Here is a 24,481-nt window from a genome sequence, read left to right as displayed (position 1 = left end):
TCCATTTTTTTCCTGCATTCCAATACATTTCACGGTTTTAAATTTCCAAGTTTGGTGGAAAAAATATGGTTTTATTTACACACCGTGCAATGCCGCCGGTTGGCACCGTGTAAAAATGCATGGTGTGCTCGGAACTACGCTATCTCTTCAAGTTGCGTGTCAAAATAATGTATGCACGGACATCAAATGATAATGAAACTTCGTGAAATATATTGTCGAAACAAAAGAATCAGTTACAAGGTCGCGCGCGATTACACGAGAAGACGTGCGCTGATTTCGCTAGCTCAATCTCAATGCGACACTAGGCCGAGTGCTCAGTGGCAGCGAGCACTGGCTTTCAGCAGCTTCGTTCGGAAATCGCAAATATAAATGTACTCATTCGCTTACATGAGACATTCATGGCGCTCACCAAGAAACGCCAATCATCGTTTAGCGTCTTGGAGTGGTTGCGGATCTCATGGGAAATTTACCGTAGAATATGATCCTAGTGGATGCAACATTATCTTTCTTGCACGCTACGAGTCGCGAATGAGATCCGCAATCAAACCAAGACGCTAAACGATAATTGGCAAATTGTGTAAGAGGGTTTGCACGAATCGTGTCACACTGCTTACGAGAATTTTCGGTTCTAATCGCCGTCGAAATACTCTAAAATGTGTGAGCCGATATAAACACGTCGAGCAACAAACCACAAGTGGTCGCAACGCGGCCGTCTCGTCATTTTCTTGCTTCAGGAACTGGCCCAGAAGCCCCGTTTCCGTCCTCCTGAACGTTGATTGGTTCGTTGTGTCGTACAGCGCTCTCTTTTCATGCGTACGTGACGGCGATTGCGCTGCAAGTCTCACGTGCGCTAGATAGTTCGCTTCCGAGACTGAGTGAGATGGGAGAGTCTTCTTCTTCTCAGCAGCGCCTCTCTCGCTTGCGCTCACCAAGCTGGCCGTCCGAGCGCGGCGGATGTGATATCCTTTTTTTTTCTTTGGTAATGCGGTGCTCTAGCGTGTAGTGTCGCTATCTTTCTCTCTTTCTCTCTCTCTTTCTCTCTCTCTCTCTCTCTCTCTCTCTCTCTCTCTCTCTCTCTCTCTCTCTCTCTCTCTCTCTTTCCTTTGCACTCGTGCGGTGATGTGGTGCTCTTGCTTTAGCGTGTAGCGTCGTGATTTTTCACTGGGATCATATTCTACAGTAAATTTCCCATGAGATCCGCAACTACTCCAAGACGCTAAACGATGAATTGGCGTTTCTTGGTGAGCGCCAGGAATGGCTCGTGTAAGCGAATGAGTACATTTATATTTGCGATTTCCGAACGAAGCCGCCGAAAGTCAGTGCTCGCAGTCACTGAGCACTCGGCCTAGTGTCGTATTGAGCTAGCGAAACCAGCGCACGTCTTCTCTTGTAAGCGCGACCTTGTAACTGATTCTTTTGTTTCAACAATATATTTCACGAAGTTTCATTAGCATTTGATGTCCGTGCATACATTATTTCCTTGCTCCATTCAATCCGCAAAAAGGAACTCACGGCATCTCAACAGGACGGAGAACCACGCGCAACTTGAAGAGATAGCGTGGTTCCGAGCAATAAAAATTCGATTTTTCCAAGATTTAAAGATATTATACCCCTGCAGTTTTAATAAAATTTAAAATCTACTCAAATATTTTTAGAATTTTTGATTGTATTTACATAGCATGGATTAAACACAAAACGTTATTTTTTGTCTATTTCTATGTAATTTATATGAAAGAAGAAAAATTGTTTTTTTCATACATAATCCCTATTTAGTTTGTATAGCCTTGTATTTACGATTTTTTAAAGTAAAAGGGTTTCAAAAGCGTAGGAAATTTCTTGTTAGTCACTAAAAAATTTTTTTTCGAATATTTGAAGTGTTTGGATCCTATTAATTTTTCTAACAGTGTCATAGACGTTTCTTTTTTAATTGTACAAGAACCTAAAAGTTGAAATTACCTAATGGTAAACATTGTCTTTATTTTTGTTTCAGGCCTTATTAAATACTTCCGCAAATCCAAAATCTGCAAAAAAGAAGAAGAAGAAGGCTGAAAAGACTGCAGGAGATGGACCTATTGAAACAAGTTAAAAACATGAATTAATATCAATGTATTGATAATATCAATTCTTATATAATTAAAAAAAATAAAGGAAAATTCTATTTGTTTACCGAATATTAAAAAACAGGAAAATTTTTCACCAATGAAGCGTTGGAATGTACTATTATGATTAAGTGTTCTGTGAAACAAGCATTGTCAATCCTGCATTACTGTTATTCCGCATTAAGTACGTATACAATTTCTCGTTTTTGGAGAATAAAACACTACATTACCTTACACTAAAAACTGCCATGTGCAAATTATTTCTATGATTTCATTTTTATCTAACGATGCTTCTGCGATGCTGTCCTCGCTTTACTCAGGGTGCAAATTAGATAGGTATCGGCAATCGGAAATAAAAATACAGAAGATCATACACGAGCATACGCATTGCAGTATCTGGAAGTAAAGTTACGTTACTTTTTTTCCAATAATCCGAAAGTCCAGATAAACTATAGCTTCCTCCTAGAGAAAGCTTTGTAATAGTAAAATTTTCAGTTTCGCTAAAACTTCGTAGAAACGCATTTGAAGGTGTTAAAAGTTCAAATCATGCGTTTTCAGAAAATGTCCGTGCAGATGTGTGTGGGTGTGTATGTACGTATACCGTTATGATTCTAGAACCACGTGACCGATCGTAAAAAAATTAGACATGCATATATGTTTTCTGATCCTCAATTCGGGAAACATTTTTTTTATGATTCTGACCATTTTATGGACATATTATAGCCATTTGACGATTTTTGAAAAAAACATTTTCCTTTTTTTGATGATATGATTCATACAATGTATTCAACAATAGTGTATCTAAAAGAGCATAAAATTGCCTACTTTTTCACGTAAGATTTTCCAGATTGACTGTTCCGTTCAATTTTTATGATCAAAAATGTGATTTAAAAAATATTTAATATCTCCAAAACTAAATTGTCGAACTTTTTGAAAAAATGTATGACAATAGAAAACGATAATATTTATTTGCTGTAAAAATTTTAAACTATTTTGATGACTAATTTTTGAGCTAAAAATCGAAAACTTAAAATTATGGATTTTCTATGTCGTATGAGTACGAGAGTAAAAAGGCTTTATTTAAGTTCGAATTTTGGAAAAATATCGATCTTTTGATCACCTCGGCTAGGTTATTTTTGCAGCTTATGAAAATGATTAATTTAAACGGTATAAAGGATTCAAATTTTTGTCTCTCACCCTGTATACCCTTGTTCAGTTCGTTTTATTCGTTCAAGTATTGTAGGTGTAAATTTAGGCTTTTTGAATTTCGCGCCGCTGCGCGCTCCCCGTTGCGACGTTGAGAGCGCGCGCGCGCTCATTCCTGTTAGGACTGCCTAGCGGTTCGCACGTTTGGCTTCCTTACGCTTTTCGTCGTTTTTCTTTGTACGGTGAGCCAGTGACTTGTTCTTCTCAGAGCTATCACTGTTCACCTCGTTCTGCGCCGTGTTTGTTGTGTTTAGCGGAAAATTCGCGATCGCGTCGTTCGCGTGTGTGTATTTGTGCGCGTGTGTGAGTGTGCCTCGAGGCGATAGTCTTAAGGTTTGTTGGCGAAGGAGTCCACGTGTTCTACGTGACTCCTTCGGGGCGAGCGAACAGCGGCAACACCCCTTGTTGCCCTCGTGCCAAGCGTCTGGCTCCCCGAGACGTCGGGGCGCGCTTGGTGCACGGTTGCGGAGCATCTTTTCGCTTCCCAGGCCCGGCTTGCAGACGTCCAGGACCAGGACGGAAGCAGCGGCGGACTACGACGAGGCCAGCTCAACGCCCTCTTCAGCGGCGGTTTTTGCTTTCGTCTTTGCGGTAAGAGAGCTCTCTCTGCGTGCGGAAAAGGTACCTCGCGTCTTTGCGTTGTATGTGCGTTCTTCGAAAACGAACTGAGCAACCCTGTATAACTGAAAATTACTATTATTGTTAAACTTTTCAACTCGCTAACTAAAGTTCAGAATGTTTTGAGAAAATTCATGATTTTATGAGGTTATGAGGCCCCTATGGCTCGGGTGACACAGATAAATATACGAAAACAAGCGTAATGCACGACACGGATAAAAGAAGCAGAACAAGCGTAATACATGTGTCGCGATTATACACGGTATCATCAATTTCAGCAGCTACTCGCGTTGCGGCGAATGACCTACTGAACTTGCTAACAGTAGCAAAAACGCGAAAGTAGAGCTAAACTTAAACAAACGCTAAATAGGCTTATTTAGAAACTCAATGGGTTTTAGTAAAACAATCAGAATATACTTTTAATCGAGTATTGAAAATTTCTAATAAGCAATAAAGCAACAACAGAGATAAAAGTCCAGAGAACGCAAGAATTACTAGAAAGCAAGTCAAACAAAATCTAAATGTATAAAACCTATTAACTGGAGCACTAGAAATTCACGCATTTAAGAAGAGTTCGAAACTACAACGCTCACCTGTAAAACATCAAGAAAGGTCAAAAGAAGAAGAAGATAAACAAAAGAAAAAAGTAAAAATCAGAAATACAGGAGCTATACCAAAAGTACTAGCACCGGAAAATTTGAAGAGAAAACTAATATTCTGGCAGACGAAAATACGCAGCCAAACCTTAACGATCAACAAGAATCCTTAAAATCAAGCGCCAAACAAGAAGAGAACTCAGACGATACAGCAGATATAAAGCAGCGAAGAAATCCGACATTTCAATCAACTTTAGCAGCGTCTCAAACAAACGAGTCAATTTTAGACAGAACATTTGACTTTGGAAAAAAAGAGCGATATTCGGACATAGGAGGATTTTCTGCAGAACAAAGCCTAGCAGTAGACACCGAGAAAGATCCACATTTTAAAACAATTAGGTACAGCATTTATCCGACAAATTTTTTGACAAACACAAGTTTAGACGGAAATTATAATCTGATAGATTTTGATAAGCCAATCGGAGAGGAAGCGTACGGCATTCAAAAGATTGTCGATAATAAACAAAGGAAAAATAACAATGAAAATAATTCTGAGATTAAGACAAATCAAAGCTTAACTCGAATTAATTTTAGCAGCAGTAATAACAAAATCACAAATAACCAACACAATAATCAAGAAACGCAGGGTAGTACAAGCAAACGGAAAATAACGAAAGAAATTAAAACCCAAGAAGGAACAACTTCAGAAACATGGCCCCTCCAGCAGCCGAAGCAGCAAGACCAATAAAATTAAATTTGAAAGATGTCGCTAACTATGTCCCAGAATATGACGGCGACAGAATATATAAAAAAATTAAAACAAGTCAGAAGCCTCATAGACCCTATAGACGAAGGAAATCTGACAAGCCTTCTAAAGGTAAGAATGACTGGAGAAGCAGAAGAAGCACTGGGAGGCAATGTTATAAAAACACTCGATGACTTAATAACTGGAGTAAGAACTCTATCCGACGGATGATGACATTCACGAATTATTTTTCAAAATGCGTAGAATTATACAAAGAGAAAACAAAACCGTAGTTCAATATTCAAATAGATTACGGAAAATAGTAATTAAAATAAAAGAATTAAAAAGACGAGAAGGAGTAGATGATGAAAGCAACAGAGATTTGAGAGAGAATTAGACACATAAGCAGCAACAAAATATAAAAAAGGCCTCAAATCCGAAATTAAGTACGAGCTAGGAACAGAAAACACAGTAGAAGATATTTCTATGGCAGCTATAGAAATTGAGAGTGACATAAGAAAAAGAAAAGAGATAAGTGGAGGCATCGTAAGCAATATGTACGGAGACTGCGAAGAAAGAATCAAACAACCGAAAAAAATGCTGACGTGTGCGACGTTGCAAACGTCGCAGCCTCGTCGATGCAAGGAATCTTGGTCGATGCGATCAAGCCCTGATGTGCGGAAGAGACAAGCGAGTCGGCTTGTTGTTATCGGCGCCGGCCTGTCCTCTAGTTCGAGGAACGGGCTAGCAAACCGTCAACGTCGGCACGAAAGTGAGCATCGTTGGCGCGAGAGCGAGCCTCGTCGGCGCGCGTGCTGATTGGTCCTCCGCATGTCGCGAGCCAATCAGCGGGCGCCGTTGCGTGGCACGTTATCCCCGCGGACTGAGAGCCAATCGGACGCAAGCAAGGAGCGCGGGCCCGACGGGCGCAAGAGGAGAGTGAGCGCGAGAACGAGCGGGAATTCCGCCAGTTCTCTCCCGACTGTCGACAGAGTACGACGACGTTTGCGAGAGTCCGTGTGTTCTCCTTTGCTCGTCGACGATTAGAGGAGAATTTGGAGAGTCTCCCGAGAGTGCGAGAGTGCGCGGGTGTTTGTGTGTGCTCTAGGTGCAGCGCGTTGGCACTAGACAGTGCCAACGCCTGGACGAGCCAGCGACCATCCCGACGAACGAGAGGCAGGAAGCCAACTGGTCCACCACCATTATTGAGAGGATCAGGGCAGCCAGCAACATCGGCGTGGGAGAGCCGAAGCCGCCAGCCGCCAACAGGTCAAGAGGGAGCCCAGGAGACGTCAACGGGGACACCGACGTCCACCATGAGCCGCGAGAGAAGGGAACGAGAGAGCGAGTAAGAGAGGGAGAGAGAGAGAGAGAGAGTGAGAGAGAGAGAGAGAGAGAGAGAGAGAGAGAGTCGAAAGCCAAGAGAGAGTGAGCCGTGAGTATCAGTGTGCAGTGCGGGCGCACACCTAGACGTCTTCTGCGTGAGGCGTCTTGCTAACGCACGTGAGAGTGAGAGAGAGAGAGAGAGAGAGAGAGAGAGAGAGAGAGAGAGAGAGAGAGAGAGAGAGAGAGAGAGCAGTGGAAGAAGACGCGTGTTTGTGAGAGAGCACGGTTGCAGCAGGTCGGGCTTGCCGCAAGCCAGAGGAGCTGAGATCGAGCCTGGAGTTCTTGAAACGCCTGTAAAGTCTATCTTTCTCAGATACAAGGTCACGAAGAGCCGTAGTGAACCACGGGTGACGTTGTCTTCTTGGTGTCACAGTCCATAATGGGGCGAGATGATTGATGGCGTTAGTGAGGTTAGCATTAAGTGTAGATATGCATTCGTCGAGTGATGAAGAGGTGAGGGATGACCAGTCACATGCGCTAAGAAAGTCCCTTAGCTTCTCGGTGCTGATTCCTTTAAAGTTTCTATAAGAGTATGTGTTAGGTACGTATCGTGGAATCTGTACGTCGAGAGTGGTCGTGATAAGGTCATGTCCGTTGATGAAAGGTGAGTTTGTCTTCCAGTATGACAGCAGGCGATCCTGCAAGTCGATTAGACACAAGTCAAGCTAGGTATGAGAACCCTGTTTGTGGTGCGTAGCACCATAGGGAACGGATGAAAGGGAGTTTTCATCAATGAAGGCCTTGATGAACTTGGCATCTTCAGATGAAGAAAGTTGGTCAGAGTTGAAGTCTCCCATTATGAACTTCGTGGAATAGTTGTGCATGTGGGTTGTTAGTTGGTCTATAAAGTTAGAGCCTTGGAAGAATGGAGCATGAGGTGGACGGTACACAACCCCCACGAAGATAGGAGAGACTCCCTTTGCCGATACCTCATAGAAGAGATATTCAGGCTTGCCTGGCTTGCCAGACCATTCACCGTCAGATGATGAAATAACGCTAACTGTCAGTGATTTATGTATGTAGAGGGCCACACCTTCTCCGTTTCTGTTTCTGTCTCGTCTGTACAGTAGGTAGTCGTCCAATGAAGGGATGGACGTTGCCTTGTCGCTCAACCAGGTCTCAGTAACAGCTATTACGTGGAATGGAGAGCGAGTGGATAAGAAAAGCCTGATCATCTCAATGTGACCCGTAAGCAAGTTCGCATTAAAGTTACAGACTCGTAGACCGTTAAAACAATTAGGTACAGCATTTATCCGACAAATTTTTTGACAAACACAAGTTTAGACGGAAATTATAGTCTGATAGATTTTGATAAGCCAATCGGAGAAGAAGCGTACGGCATTCAAAAGATTGTCGATAATAAACAAAGGAAAAATAACAATGAAAATAATTCTGAGATTAAGACAAATCAAAGCTTAACTCGAATTAAATTTAGCAGCAGTAATAACAAAATCACAAATAACCAACACAATAATCAAGAAACGCAGGGTAGTACAAGCAAACGGAAAATAACGAAAGAAATTAAAACCCAAGAAGGAACAACTTCAGAAACATGGCCCCTCCAGCAGCAGAAGCAGCAAGACCAATAAAATTAAAGTTGAAAGATGTCGCTAACGATGTCCCAGAATATGACGGCGACAGAATAGGTGGACGATACACAACCCCCACGAAGATAGGAGAGACTCCCTTTGCCGATACCTCATAGAAGAGATATTCACTCATACGATCGAGCGTGCAAGCGCACTTGAAGATAGGGTAACGGCTAGTGGTGGCAGTCTGCCGTCACCCCTGGCGGAGCTGTTTGTAGCATCAAGCCTCCCCATGATCCTGACGGATGCTACGTCTCTTCTGAGGACCGTGGGGTCAAGCGCGTTCACAACAGAGAAAGCGAGGAGGTGCAGCGAGGTTTCACGGATATAGTGCAAACCCGTGATAACGACCACACAGTTCGAGGTCTGCTCCTGGCGCCTCTTGACCTCAGTCAATTCACTGCGTAGGCTGCAAATCTCCGCAGTGTTGGGCTTGGATTTGTGCCTGTAGCTCGATGATGGTGGACTCAGCATTGTGTATGCGAGTTTTGAGTGCAGGCAGCTCATCGATGGCCTTAAGTTGCTTCTCCAGCGGGCCAAGACGCTGCTCAATTTTAGAAATCCTCTCCGACACGATGTTCTGGGTCTTGAGGGCCTCCGTTTGAGCATTACGTATATCATCCAGTGCTCCTCGAATGTCCCTCAACGCGGCCTCAACAGACGGCGTAGGTATTGTTACTCCGGCCGAGCGAGTCGGTTAGGGATTTCTCGATGTGTTGGCTGATGGTGGTGCCGACCTCGTCTTCTTATTCACCAGCTGCTGTTGTTTGGGAATATTCTTGCCTGCTGCTGTTATTGCAGTTACTCTCGTTGCTGATGTTGTAGCAGAGGTGGATTTAGTCCTCAGCTTGGTATCCTTGGCGTTGTTGTTGTCTGCAGAGAAAGTTTTGTGAATACTGCAAAATAGGAGGACACGTAGTAAACGAGTGTAAAAAATTGAATGTCCTAGAAAGTGGAGGAAAAAATAAACAAGTAAACTGTAGCTATTGCAATGAAACAGTGTACAAAATAGATAGCGAAAAAATTAAAATCCTAGAAAGACAACAAGAGAAATTCTGCTCGATATGCAAAAATAATAATTATACAGCAGAAAGATGCTTCAGAATTACGAACAACCAGGGAAACTACAATACTCTTCTAGGAATGGAAACGAGAACGTTCCCACTACAAGTTACAGATAATACAAATCTAGATACAATGTTAGAAGGAAAAAATTTAGAAATCACTGAAAACAAAGTTGACACAATATTACAAACTTACGTATTAAAACTTGAGAATTGACTGCAATATACAGAGGTAGAAGATCAACACTCTAGTAAAATAAATAGACTATTAGTAGATTGTGGAGCACAATTAAATATCATTAAGAAACAAAACATATCGATAAATCACATAAATAACGACGAACAAATTCTAATATTAGGAATAACGGAAAACGCCATACGTACCCTTGGATCAATAAAATTACCAATAAACAGAATAATTTTGATTTTTATGTAGTTCCGGAGACATTGACATTCCGTATGACGGAATCATAGGAATAAAAGTTTTATTACAGCAAAAATTAAGATTAGACAAAGGTTACTTAGAAATAAACCGTAAGAGAATCGAATTACAATCTACAACGCAGATAAATATAATAAATACTGAGTAATATTGCATACAAAATGTTTCAGCATTTGTAAAAGCACTTAAAGAAAATGTAGATTTCGAAAGCGATAAAACATATCTACGTCATACAAATGAAATAAATTTCATCACGTTCAACATAGAGGATATGCCTGCTACTTTTACAGGAATTTCAGAATTAGCACTGCCAAAAGAAGAAGAAACTTTACACTGTGGTTCTATATACTTAACGTCAGAAGGCGGAAAAAGAGCAGAAGAAATCGCAAAATTAAGTAAAAATGAGAGAAACAAACTATTAATGAATGCAATAAATTGAAATCATTTATCTAGAAGGAAAAGAAAATTTATTGAAGATTTAATATTATTAAACGAAGGCATATGCTGACTAGAAGGAGAAAAGTTGGGACATGCAATGTAGAAGAGCATGAGATAAATTTAACTGACGAATCGCCAGTTTATGTAAAACAATTTCCATTACCCTATACATTAAAACAAATAGCTATCAGTGAAACAAAAAATTAATAATAAACAAATTAATTAGATCTTCAACTAGCGCATTTAATGCTCCAGCATGGGTTGTACCAAAAAAAGGTCTAACAAAAGACGGAAAGAAGAAATGGAGGTTAGTTATTGATTACCGAAAATTAAATGCTAAAACAATACCGGATCCGTACCTATTATCGAATATAACGGAGATATTCGATTCTATGGGAAAGCAGATATTTTACAACGATTAATATGGTATCAGGTTTTCACCAAATAAAAATGAAAAAGTCAGATATACACAAAACAGCATTTAGCATACACCCATTGGGACGGTTCGAATTTAAAGTACTTCCATTTGGACTAATTAATTGACCAAGAGTATTTCAAAGAATATTAACTAAAGTACTAGGAGAATTATTGGAGAAAGAATTCTGTTATGTTTATATTGATGACATAATTATAGTATCAAATACAGTAGAAGAACATAATTAAAGATTTAACCTAGTAGCACAGAAACTAAGAGAAGCGGAGCTTAAATTAGAAACAAGTAAATGTAAATTTTTTCAGAAAGAGTTTTCAGGTCACAAGTCATAACAAAATTTCCAATCCCACGAAATGTTAAAAATGTTCGAGAATTTTTAGGATTAGCAGGCTACTATAGACAATTCATAAGAAATTTTACAGAAATAGCTAAACCAATTATACAGTTATCACAAAAACAAGTAAAATTTGAATGGAATAAAGAACAACAGTAAGCATTTGAACGATTAAAAGAAGCTTCATGTTAGGCACCAGTACTACAGTTTCCAGAAATGTCAAAACCATTTATTATAACAACAGATGCATCTAATTATGCACTTGGATGCGTATTATCACAAGGAGAGATCGGAGAGGACAGACCAATTGCATTTGCGTCAAGAGTATTAAAAGCAGCAGAGAAGAATTATCATACTTATGAGCCTGAAGCCCTTGCAATCATGTTTGCAGTAAAAACATTTCAAAATTATATTAATGGCAACAAATTCAAAATAAGTACTGACCATAAGCCACAGTGAAATACCTAAAAATGTCATGAAAATTCAAAAGTTAAATGAAGAACCGATTAAACTAAAGGAAAGAAAAAATAACAAGTAAAAGAAAAGCAAAATTAAAGCAGTGAAAAAAGCTAAGATAGAAGAACCTACGAAAGCAAAAACATGTAAGGAAAAAATAATAAATACTGAAACAGACAAAAACATCGTTTATACAAAAACATCTATATAATTTAGGAAAGATAACATCGCGCCCGTCATAAATAAACAGGACAAGTCTTAAGACCAGAAAACAGAGTGGTTATGAATAGCAAAAACGCTATGGCTGATAAATATTTAAGTACAAACGAAATTGAAATTATTAATTTAAATTCAAAGAAAGTATTTATAATATGCATGGATACAGGTCAATCAGCAACCAGGGTAAAGGAAAATATATTAAAGAACTTTAAGCTTCTGAGAGAAATCATGATACACAAAAAAGTTACAAGTTTAGCATCTGTAAAGATTTAAAAATTAATAACATCCATTGGCTGGAAATAGAAGAAATCTACACTATATTAAAATTTTATATTTGGTCAAGTTCGTAAAAACCCTCCAAAACTCGTGAGAAGAAAAAAATTAAATCTATTTTACGGAAGAAATGTTCTTTAAACTTAATAATAAATTTTAAGAACTTAAGAAAAAATAATGTTTGCTTGTCCAGGTAATAAATCACCCGGGGCGCAATAAAGGCTATTTTTGGAATTGTGGCTTATTATATTTGTTATAATTTTATTAAAAATCTTGTGCAGAAACATTCGACAAAGCCTGGATAATGTTAGCGTGGTAACGGCGGGATCAGATGTCGGCATAGCGGAAACGCACGGAACAGTCGAAACGGGGGAATTCAGAGTTCGAAGTCTATGATTTCCAACGTGGTAATGAGGCATGCAATGGCTTGCGTTCTAATAACGCCGAGAATATTAGAATTCGTGCATTACCAGTTGGTATTATATTAATACTAATTTCTTACTTTAACACTACAATTTTCTCGGAGCTTATAAACCTCGAATAACGCGCTGTTTTATTTCGAAATCCGTAATATATAAATACAGTTCGATTTATTGTTTCATCTCGGAGGATTTAGGAGTTGTAGCATTTCAAAATTTCTTTCCGTGTATGATTTTCAAGAGAGTTTCCAAAAACTAAATTTTAAAGAAAGGAAATTCACATGGAAGTTGATGAAAGATTACAGATTGCCTAAGGCTTATAACTTTAGAATTCCTTTAAGTAGAAAAAAAACGACCTACGGGCAATGATCGATAGACGGCTCATACCAAATAAGTTTCATGATTTTTTTGAAGATCTTAAATAAAAACTTTATTATTTAATATAAATTGTTGTTTAATTAATTATTCACGCTCGGGCGAGTCCGCGACAAACCTCACTATATCGTCCTATATCCAACACCTTTGCCCTTGTATCGAAATATACTATTGTTTAGGGTGTAGTATTATTTTTCTGTAGGGTTTGTACAGTGTCTTCGTCGGGAGAATCTGAACTGTACTACTCTTCGCCGCAAAAACGCGAACTGTACTACTCTTCGCCGCAAAAACGCGAACTGTACTACTCTTCGCCGCAAAATCTGAACTGTACTACTCTTCGTAGGGACCGACGATATTTTAAATACTGTCTTTTTTAATAATTTAGATAAGTATTAAATAAAATAATAATAAAATGAATTTATCTTTATATGAGGATATAAAATATGATTTTATATAAAATTACATAATTTTCCATACTTATATTGGTCCTTAGTGGAACAAAAATTCTACACATAACAGTTTCCATCTGAAGATTTCAGACTAAAACAGAAGATAACTGAACAAAACAAATGTTCAGCAGAAAAATGTCGGAATTGAGACAGTCAACAGTTTTTTGCAGGTATTATTAGTTTTTTTTAGTTTACTGCGTATGGTACCAGATTTCAACAGTTTCGTTAATTAGATTCTATTATCAAGTAGCGCGGTAGCACCACGAAGGCAAGTTTGAGAAGCAGACGAAGCCGCAGTGCCCGCGCTACTATTTACTTCTATGTTAAGGTTCGCATTTTTCATTACAAAAAAATTATGGCTTATATTATGTTTCATTATGCTTAACTATGATTTTCAATAAAAATATTGATAAAAACTACCTTTGATATAATACACGAGTGTGTCATTCACAAAATGCTCAAATCAAATAATGTTAGGACCGTTAAGTTAGCCGCAACAAGTGTTAGGACCATGAAGTTGGCCGCACAGCTATACACAGATGGATATTGTTTTCTCATCGGTTTTCTGCATGCTCGCTCACATGTAGTTTTTAGTGTCTAGGTGTAGAAATCATTCGAGGGTAGTGTATCAGAACAATCAGTGATTTCATGTTAGTGATAAAAAAAACCAAAATAAATCCAACTGAAGAATCTAGCAAACTGAATAAAACTGAAGTCAACAAAAGATTACTGTTATCTGTGTCTCAATTCCGACATTTTTCTGCTATCATCTGCAGTTCATAACGTTTTTTTTCAGTTGTTTTCATTTTTCATTTTCGTTAGGGATTTAAGATATCGTTATCATTTAATATAAAAGTAAATCCTTTATTATATTAAGGAGCATTTTTGTCAGTCAAATTAAGACTTTTTTTTCGTCAGTCACCATCAATGGTTCGTATCTTCCTCCAATAGTTAACTTACATACACAACGGAGGTCCGTTTATTCAACACGGAGGTCCGTGCATACAAGACGGAGGTCTTGAGCCAGTGTAATTCGCTCCCTAACGCTCGCTCGGTTAGAGGTAGTTCGGATAGATAACTGGCTGTGATTAAAATGCTAAATTGTTATATATAAAACAGATGCACATATGTGTGTTGGCCTGTGGGTATGTAGATAGTTTTGTGTGTAGAATATGATAATCGGGGAACATAAAAATTTTTGCATTGTGTTCTGGCCAAAACCTTTGGGATTAAATGTCTTTACTATTTTATTTTAACTTATTAACTAAAAAAAATTCAAAAAAATCCTTGGTGGAAACCCCAACTAATTATAATCCATAAATAAGCGTTATAGTCACTTATGTAGTTAAAGATTATAATTTTTTTCTAATTTACTGGTTACAAATTTAAAAATCTTAAAAGGAAATGGAATAGAATAAATATTTAGTACAGGTAGTTATACACAAATCAATACATTTATTAAAGTTCTCATTTACTCAATTTTCATTCGATTTTATTTATTTATTTATTAACCAGACAAAAAATTACATATTATTTACTGTGACGGCCAAGTGCACGTCAAATGTCTAACGGCTAATCATGTACTAATTGTAATAAGATTATTGTTTCAGCAAGCTGCCAACGAGCGCCGAAACGAGCGAGAACGAGAAACGAGGCAAGATAGAGACAGAGAGAGTGAGAGCATAGTTAGCGCGGTTGCCGCCTGGCCGCACAGCGTTGGCGAGATATGACAACGATGTGCCGACGGCCGGGAGAACCTGCGACTAGAGTTAGTCTCGTTGCGCTATCCACACGAGTAGCTCGCGCTACTATATACGCGGATTTGTTGTGAGTCCTGCGAGCATCTCGAGAGCGAACGATATTCACCCGTGCGTTACCGACGAGTTGCTGCGACGCCCGTCCGAACTGTTACATCTCCACGTCCGAGACTGGACCACGTCCGTTGCGTCAAGTACTACTGCCACTACCGAGTTGTAAGTACCTGCACTCTCACTCTCTCACGTCGACAGGGTAATATCTCTCGTCTCTCTTTATCGTTCGTCGAAGTGTGCGGCGTTTGCACCTCCGTGTATAGTTACAATTGAATATACGTTTCCTTATCTAAACTTCTCGTGTGTTATTTCCTACGACCCGACCTACGACGCCTCCGCGGGCTCGTGTAAAAACACGTGCATGATCTGAGTCGGCCGAGCCGTGCCTTCTGCACGCCCGACATTAATTTACAATAAACAGGGCCCTTCTGGCCCTGGTTATAACACGGCAGGAAAGTATTAACCGAGTGTTATATTACATAATAGTAAAATTCCCGCAGAGGTAAACGCGTTTACCTGTTCGCGAGGCCGGTATACTTACTAACTATAGTTCCTTATAACTAAAATAAAATCTATTTCAAGATATGTAGTACCTAACTTACACTTTAACAGTTTTACAATATGAAAGATTGATTAATAACGTTTTAATAAAATTTGTATACAGCATACATAGCAATTTATAAATACATTATCAATATTTCTTATTAATTTTATAAAAAAGAAGAATTTTTTTTTACATGTGAAACTTAACCCATTCTCTTAGTTTATAAGTATAATTCTTAGAGCATAAAGTTTTTAGGTTATTTGGCAAATCATTATAAACCCCTATGGCTTTAATATAACTATTCTTATTACTTATAGTCTTAAGTCTCCTAGGTATCTGAATGTTTTTATTCCTAGTTTTGCTTTCTGAATTAAAAAATTTAACTTTTAATGCGTTGTAGTGGTATATTAGTGATTGGTATGCAAATAGTTGCCCAATACTCAATGGATTATCCTGAGCAAAATTATTTTTATTTATGATTTTCAAAATTCTGTTTTGTAGCCTTTGTAATAGATTGGTAGCAGTAGAGTAAGCACCACCCCAAGCTGTTATACCATAATTTATAACACTATGAAAAAATGCATAATATATCATTTTTAAAGTTTTAATTTGCATAAATCTATTAATCTTTCTAAAAATAAATACCATATATTTCAACTTATTTATTAAATACTGTATATGATTTATCCATTTCATATTATAATCAAAAATAATTCCTAAGTACTTGGTTTTTTCAACTCTTTTGATGTCTTTGCCATCAATTTGTATAAAAAAATCTTTAGGTACGCTATCAGAGTAGTTCCCGATAGTCATACAAACTGTTTTGTCAATGTTTAGTGATAGCTTATTTAGTGCAAGCCAGTTAGATACTTTATACAGGTAGTTAGTCATTTTTTCCTCTACTCCTGTCCAAGAACTATCCGTCGAAATAATTGCTGTATCACCCGCATATGATATTATTGAATTTGCAGGCATATTTTGCAAGAGATCATTAACATATATAATAAAAAAACAGTGGACCTAAGATAGTACCTTGTGGTACACCCGTAGTAATTGTTTTGGATTCGCTTATACAGTCATTAATTTTTACTCTTTGATTTCTACCTTCCAGATAACTTGTTATAAGTTTGTGTGCCGTGCCTTTGATTCCATAATTGTAAAATTTATCAAGTAGTATCTTATGATCTACCGTATCAAAAGCTTTCGCAAGATCGAGAAAAGTGATTGCAATCAGGGTACTATTGTCTAATTTCTCATAAATAATCTTGGTTATTTCTGCCAGAGCGTCTTTCGCACCTCTATTTTTAACAAAACCATATTGATTACTGGATAAAATATTAAATGTATTAATAAAACTCAATATTCTATTATAAATGATTTTTTCGAAGATCTTTGCTACATTGGATATTAAAGATATTGGTCTATAATTAGTTATATTCCTCTTGTTTCCAGTTTTATGTATTGGTATTATATCAGCATTTTTTAACGCAGTCGGCCATATAGATTTTTCTATGCATATATTTATAATATGTACCAGTGGGTCTACTATGTACTGTGTTAGAGTTTTTAGTGATTTTGAGTTTATGTTGTCTACTCCTCCATTCTTTAATTTCATATTTTGAATTATGCCAGTAGTTTCAAAGTAATTAGTAGGCGTATTAAAAATAGAATTATTATTTATCTTTGGTAATTTGACGTTTACATTCATTGGTTGCACTATTTGATCACTCAATGTTTTGCCGATGCTACTAAAGTAAGAGTTGAAATGGTTAGCAATATCTGTATGATTATTTATTAAATTTTTCCTATCATCATAAATCTGGTTTATATTTCTATCTTTTTTCGCATTTTTACCTAGTTTTTGTTTGATTACTCTCCACAGGTTTCTGGGATTATCACTATTTTTTACAACCTGATCTCTATCATATATTATTTTTGCTTCTTTAATTACCCTATTTAAAATTTTAATATAATTCCGATATTCTATCTTTAGATTCACATTATTTGGTTCAGTTTTCCATAATTTGTATAGTATTTCTTTTCTTTCGCAAGAATTTAGTATTGCTTTAGTGATCCATTTACTTCTGGGTACTTTGTTATTGTGTTTATTGTTTAATTTCTTTATGAAAGTAGCCCGTTGTACACAATTATTTATTTTTTCTAACAATGTATTCACAGCTACATTAGGATCATGCATTGAGAATACTGTACTCCATTTTTCTCTACTGGCTATGCTACTTAATTTATCATAATTTATTTGGGTTATTGATTCTTCTATATTTTTTTTTCTTAAATTTACTTAATGCTGTAAATAATGGGTAATGATCTGTTACTGTACTTAATAATTTAAAATGTAAAGTGTGTATTGTCTTAGCTTTAGTAAATATATTATCAATGCATGTTCCAGTGTTATTATTCCTATCGGACGGTCTAGTAATACCTTGAAATCCCGGTAGATAACCATTATCCAAAAATTTGTTCAGAAATTCCTGACTAATATTATCTAGATTTAGTAGGTCAATGTTAAAATCACCTATAATTAAGTGATTATTAGCATATTTCTTGTTATATAGTAATGGTTTTATATTGGTAATAAATTCAATTTTTGGAATGTCATGTGATCTGTATAGTGCTGATATCTCTATATTGCCATTATCAGTTTCAATGATTGAATTAATTATTTTAAGTTTACCTATTTCAATAATTTCAGTACTTTCAATAATGGAATTCTCAATATACATCACTACACCATCCGATTTGTTTATTTTGCTATTATTGTAATATAATTTGTATCCGTTCAGATTAAGTTTCGACGCAAACTATAATACTAGGCTTAGTATTTAAGCTCTCAATAAGTGCTTGCAGTTGTAAAAAATTACCATTAAGGCTACGAATATTTAAGTATAAAATATATTCTTTTTTATATTTCACGTAATTATTGAGAGTGATAACACTATGAAAAGTATTTTCTGTTTAAATTATATCTTTTTGTACACTGTCAATAAACTCGATGCTCTGCTCCATGATCGTATTACCGTTTTTTAGCTGCGTCGGTTTTCCTTGGGATTGAAAGAATACTGCTGCGTGGTGATAGTGACGTCATGGATTGTAATTTCTGACTTGCATTTGTTGATTCAGCTCCGGTGTTTTTATAGATATCTATCTTACCGATGTATCTCTGGATAACTGGAGTCAATGGATAGTCAGTAATTGCTATATACTTATTAATTCTGTTTATTAGAACTTGGCAGTGTTGACTATCGTTTGTAACATGCTTAGTATCTTACTGTGTTTTGTACGCATTGTTACTGTATAGGCTATTTACGCAGCACATTTCATTTATCCTGTTACAGTATACACTATTATGAGATCCAGCACATTTCAAACACACCTTTTCATTAAAGCATTTATTTCCAGTATGTCCAAACTTATCACAATTGAAACAAGGTTGTAGATTTAAGTCATCATAAACTCTGCAATTCTGGTATCCTACAAAAATCCTGTTTTTGCTTTCTCTAATGTGTTTGTATATTTCAGCAGTAACTTCTAAAATGACACTTTGTAATTTTGTTTTTTTATTTACGTACGTGTGCACAACTGTACATTTACTTTCAAATTTCTTAAAGTTTCTAGTATTTATATCCTCTTCTATAGTTTTTATGTCCATTTGTTCATAGTTATCAAATCCGACTACTTTTAGCCTGAGTTTTTTAACCTCTTCCTTTTCAATAGTCATGTATTGGATAATTTCTTAGTTAGCGATTTTTCGGTATCAATAGCACTTGCTTCATTCATGCAGCTAATAATAACTTTACTATCATTCTTGAATATCACTTCTTTGTTTGAATTGATTTTTCTTTGTTCAAATAATGAGTGACATTTTCTCTTCAGGTCATTACCATCATCTCTATTTTTCTTTTTTATAATGGTTTTGGGAATTCGTTTTAGTTTAGGAATTTCATCAGTAAGAACTTGGGAAAAAGACTTGTTCTTAACTTGTTTAACATGATTCAGATGTTCTTTGAGTAATGAGTTTTTATCTTGTAGTTCAATGTTTAATAATTTTAGTAACTTGTTTTCTTTCTTTAGATTATGTATATCTTTTGCTTCATCCTCATCCTGCTGACTGGCACTGGAGGTATTATCTTCTTCTAATTCATTTAATACCATTTCTCTTATTTCGTTTATCATACTTAATCTTAACTGTGCAATTACTTTTCTTGTATCTTCATTTAGTGTTGATTCATCGTAGTTTGAGGTTATGGCATTGTGTTCAGGGCAAATTACCATATTTTCTCCAATGAATTTTGTGTTATTCAATCTTTCATAACAATTCTTAGCATAAACACCACCACAAATAAAACACATCACAATTGAAACTTTTTTATTTTTATGGCACTTGTAAAAATTTATATCAGCCTTGTCAGGCGGCTTACTTTCGGGTGGCGATATCGCGTCGTCATGAGATCATTTAAATGTCATCTATACATTTATATATGATAATTTGAAACAATCAATTATTCTTCAGACATTTCAGTTTTTAAGTACCCTTGTAAACTGAAATAAAAAAATATTTATTAAATTATGTTTGAAAAATAATAAATAATCATTACTACCGAAATTACCTTACGACAGCATTATTTTATATTTTTATATTCGGTGAATTTTCCTTTTATTAATTTCCCGAAAAAATGTGTTGCTTTATTGTTCCAAAAAACTACTGTTACCTGGAAATTTTTAAAATTGTAAAAAATATTAATACAATTAAAAAATTCCTATTATTTGAGCATATCGTGAGTTCCACGTTCATTAAAATAATCAAAAATATGTATAAAAGTTTATGCGTAACGAATTTCATTTAGTTAAGATTTTTTGTATAATAGTATGTACGCTTAACAATTATGTATCTATACGGATAGGCAAGATATAAACGGAGGCTTATACCACGCAATGCTATAAAAAATAAACCGACGCGTAAGATTTTGTCGTTTAAAATGTTGGGTTGGATTATTTTTGATTATCGTATATATTTAAATTGTATTAATATTTTTTACAATTTAAAATTTTTCAGGTAACAGTAGTTTTTTGGAATGATAAAGCAACACATTTTTTCGGGACAATTAATGATATTATTTTGATAAAGAAAAGAAAAGTTATCGAATATAAAAATATAAAAAATTGTCAGTTCTTCGCAGCTCAACATTTACGATTAACGATTATACAAATAATGCTATCGTTAGGTAACTTCGGTAGTAAAAATCATTTATTATTTTTCAAATGTAATGTAATAAAAAAATTTTATTTCAGTTTACAATAGTACTTAAAAACTAAAATGTCAGAAGAATAATTGATTGTTTCAAATTATCATTTATAAATGTATATATGTACTTACATTTAAATCGAAGAAAAATTCAGTAAATGAGAACTTTAATAAATGTATTGATTCTATTCCATTTTCTTTTAAGATTTTTAATTTGTAGCCAGTTAATTAAAAAAACTATAATCTTGATTTACATAAGTGACTATAACGCTTAATTATGGATTATAATTATAATTAGTTGTGGTTTTCACCAAGGATTTTTTTGAATTTTTTTTTCAGTTAAATACATACAATTACATACGAATTTAATCTTCTTAAAAAAATGATGGACTTGGTTGTGAAGCCTTTAATACGTGATTCTGATTGGTTGCTATGGTCGGTTGCCTAGGTAACAGATGAGAACCCGCACGCTTTAAATTCATAACCCTCATAACAGTCATAACCCTGGTAGAAATTTTTCAGGTGTTTAAAATAAAATGAAATGAGGTTAAATAGTATGAAATCTGAATAGCGGATTCAGAAAAAAATATATGCAATATTACCAACAAGAAATCTTGATAAATTAATCATTACCAAAAGTGTAGTATTGAAACATGTGCATTGAAAAGTGTCACCCTAACCCTATTTGAAGTAGGTAATAATGTGTGTGTGTGTGTGTATGTTATTTAGTTTTTTGTAAATATAAGTGAGAAGTGCAATTAAAAGAATAAAAAGTATAAAGATATATTGTGTCTCCGTGCCCAAAGTCGCCAACGGTGAGGTTTAAGAAGTGAATTTAAAGAAAAGTTCAGTATCCGAGTCAGTGAATTTGAGTTTATCACTACAATGCCCTTTAAATTTTAAAATATGTAATCTAGATAATTGAACTGTTTTCATTCATATTTTCACACCAACGGCAATGTGAATTTTTTAATTTAGCGGCTCACATTTTGCTTATAGACAGTCACGCAGTAACTACTATCTCTAGCACATTGTATTTCCGGTTTCCAGTGTATTTTTACCTGGAGAAAATGATAAATATTTTGGCTTTTTTGTCAAGGCATTAATGAGAATATTTACTTTTAATAGTTGTGAGGTTTTTCCATTGCATTGCATTTGCTCTCATTTGAAAACTAATTTCTAGAGAGCTCATTTTTTGTATATATATTTCTGTTTTGGTTGTGAAAATATTTCAAGTTGAATTGACCTTAACTGAAATACTTTTGATTTCGACTTCAACACCCATGATAATTATTTAGTCGTATAAGTTATTCACATCAGTGTCGGAATCGAAATAAAAAGTATTTCAGTTAAGGTTAATTGAACTTTGTATATTGTTTCATTGACACAAAATAAATCTATATGTAAAATATGAGCTCTCTAGACCCGTTAGTTTTCGAATGAGAGCAAATGCAAAAATAGAGAAATAGGCATCGATCTCAAAATCTCTCACGACTGTTAAGAGTTAAAATTCTTATTAATGTCTTGACAAGAAAGGCAAAATATTTATCACTTTCTTCATGTAAAAATACACTGAAAACCAAAAATACAATGTGCTAAAGATAGTATTTACTGCGTAATTGTCTATAAGCAAAATGTGACCCGCCAAATTAAAAAATTCACATTGCCGTTGGTGTGAAAATATTAATGAAAACAGTTAAATTAAAATCATCTGGATTACATGTTTTTATAGGTAGCATATCAAGTATCTGTGTAAAATTTCAATTGCCTAGCTTTTTTATAATGCAAATGAATAGGGTTGTAATAATAGGCTTATACTCACTGACTCTTTTACTGAACTTTTCTTCAAATTCACTTCTCAGACCTTAACGACAACGACTTTGGGCGTTGTTAATATATTTATATTAAAAGTATTACAGAATATGGTAACATATGGTAGGTAATATGGTAAAAATATTAGCAGAAATTAGTGTATCCAAAACTTATGTTGTTTTTTCTACCAGGGTTATTAGACATAGATAGAATAAGGAGCGCGCGAAGCGCGCCTTCATTCCTAGTAAGTTAAAATAAAATAGTAAAGACAGTCATATTACTTATTTTAGTTTAAATTGAAATAGTAAATTTGTTTAAATAATATCCGAATTTCTATTTGTTTATATATGATTTTTAATAAAAAATGATACTATAATACTATTAACTACATGTAATGACGGTGATCCGTATGCGAAAGACGGATGTCCATATGCAAGAACGGAGGTCCGTGTGCAAAAGAGGGAGGTCCATGTGCAAAGACGGATGTCCACATGCAAAAACAGAGGTCCGTGTGCATTTTGTTTATTGAATAAATTGTATATTAGTTATATTAATTTGTAATTTCATAAATTTTAAGTTGTGAAATATTATATTTAGCTTTCCTATTCTACTTAACAAAATAATACATGGATAGTTTCGATGTATACATTTATCTGTTTACATCTTCAAGTACAGGAATGTGTATACACCTCGAAGTTATTCATTGTCTTCATGCTGTAGAAGAGTTTTATGAATTGCGAGTTTTGGTATATTTTGATTAGTATGTGTCAAGCTCTGACAGTGGAAACATCACGAATCAGTATCGAGCTTAAAGTTTAATAGTGTATAAATTGTGAAAAATTTCTTCGACGAATATTCCAAAAAGTTAAAAACTCATGTCTTATATTTAATTTATTGAATACGTAGTTTTTAATTTTTTCGTAATATTTAATTTGCTCAAAAGTTAAATTAGTACATTTAATTTTATCCCAAAGATTAAAGTTATCTTTTTAATTATTATTCGAAGTAAAATAGTAGCTTATTTAAAAGTTAACAGTTCGTCTTATTAACTTATATTTATTATAACTCTATTTATTTAAATGAAGTATTGATGAATTATTGGTGAAAGCATTTATACTTATTTATCAAGTTCCATGTAGTTGTTATATTGGATTTATTTGCAAACCATATTCATGTAAACAAAATATTTCGTTTCTTACATTAATAATCTATCAATTTTAATTTAGAGTTGGCAATTATGCAACGACCAAGTATTATAAAATATCGTCCTAATGAGGAAAAGACCGACGAGTATTTTAAGAATATTAAGGAGCTGTTAAAACAATCACCACCAGGAATTTCAAAATACGCTGCAACTGTTGTAAGTAAATTATTATTATTATTTAATTATTTAATTAACGTAGTAGCACGTGATAAAATGTAAATTACGATATAATAATACACTTTTGAAATTTTCAAAATACTTTTATCATAATTTTTTTATTAACACCAAAGTATTTATGTTAATCATTTGCACAAAAACTAAACTGTTATTTTCTATATACAATTATTATGAGTTCAATACTATGCGCATAATGTAAAATTTGTCAATTTTTCTACATTAATTATTAAATTAATAATGTTAAATAAATAATTTAATTTAAAATTTATCTGTTTCAGGGTGTGATTAAATCAACAAACTTAGCTTTGGCCGATGTAGCGACAAAATTCCAAGACCAATTTGTATATTTAAATTTAAAATAAACACCGGTTCCATGATTGTATATTAATTTTAAAAAAATTAAAGAAGTGAAGTCAGATCTACTTTCTGTATTAAAAAATAGTGAGGTTAGAAGAATAAAATTCGCTCATGGAAGATTTGCACAAATAATAGCTTAAAGTTACTTCAAATGTTTTTTAAAATAGCTTTAAAC

The 24,481-nt window shown here is 34.9% G+C and overlaps 2 protein-coding genes across 7 annotated transcripts in view; one reads left to right on the top strand and one right to left on the bottom strand.

The window, feature by feature from the left end:
- Nucleotides 1-2,342, top strand: part of LOC100114920 (proliferation-associated protein 2G4) — a 141,057-nt gene extending 138,715 nt beyond the window's left edge. The window contains exon 7 of one of the 2 annotated variants that reach the window (XM_031926038.2): nt 1,991-2,342. In XM_031926038.2, the coding sequence (XP_031781898.1) occupies nt 1,991-2,086 (96 nt within the window). In that variant the 3' untranslated portion in view covers nt 2,087-2,342. The remainder of the gene's footprint in view (nt 1-1,990) is intronic. The other variant, XM_031926039.2, reaches the window with a different exon arrangement.
- Nucleotides 1-24,481, bottom strand: part of LOC100679502 (RNA polymerase II elongation factor Ell) — a 203,485-nt gene that overhangs the window by 34,957 nt on the left and 144,047 nt on the right. The window lies entirely within an intron of this gene.

Source organism: Nasonia vitripennis, assembly GCF_009193385.2.
Source record: "Nasonia vitripennis strain AsymCx chromosome 3 unlocalized genomic scaffold, Nvit_psr_1.1 chr3_random0007, whole genome shotgun sequence".
In the NCBI taxonomy this organism is placed as follows: domain Eukaryota; kingdom Metazoa; phylum Arthropoda; class Insecta; order Hymenoptera; family Pteromalidae; genus Nasonia; species Nasonia vitripennis.
This window is presented reverse-complemented; position numbering and strand designations above follow the sequence as displayed.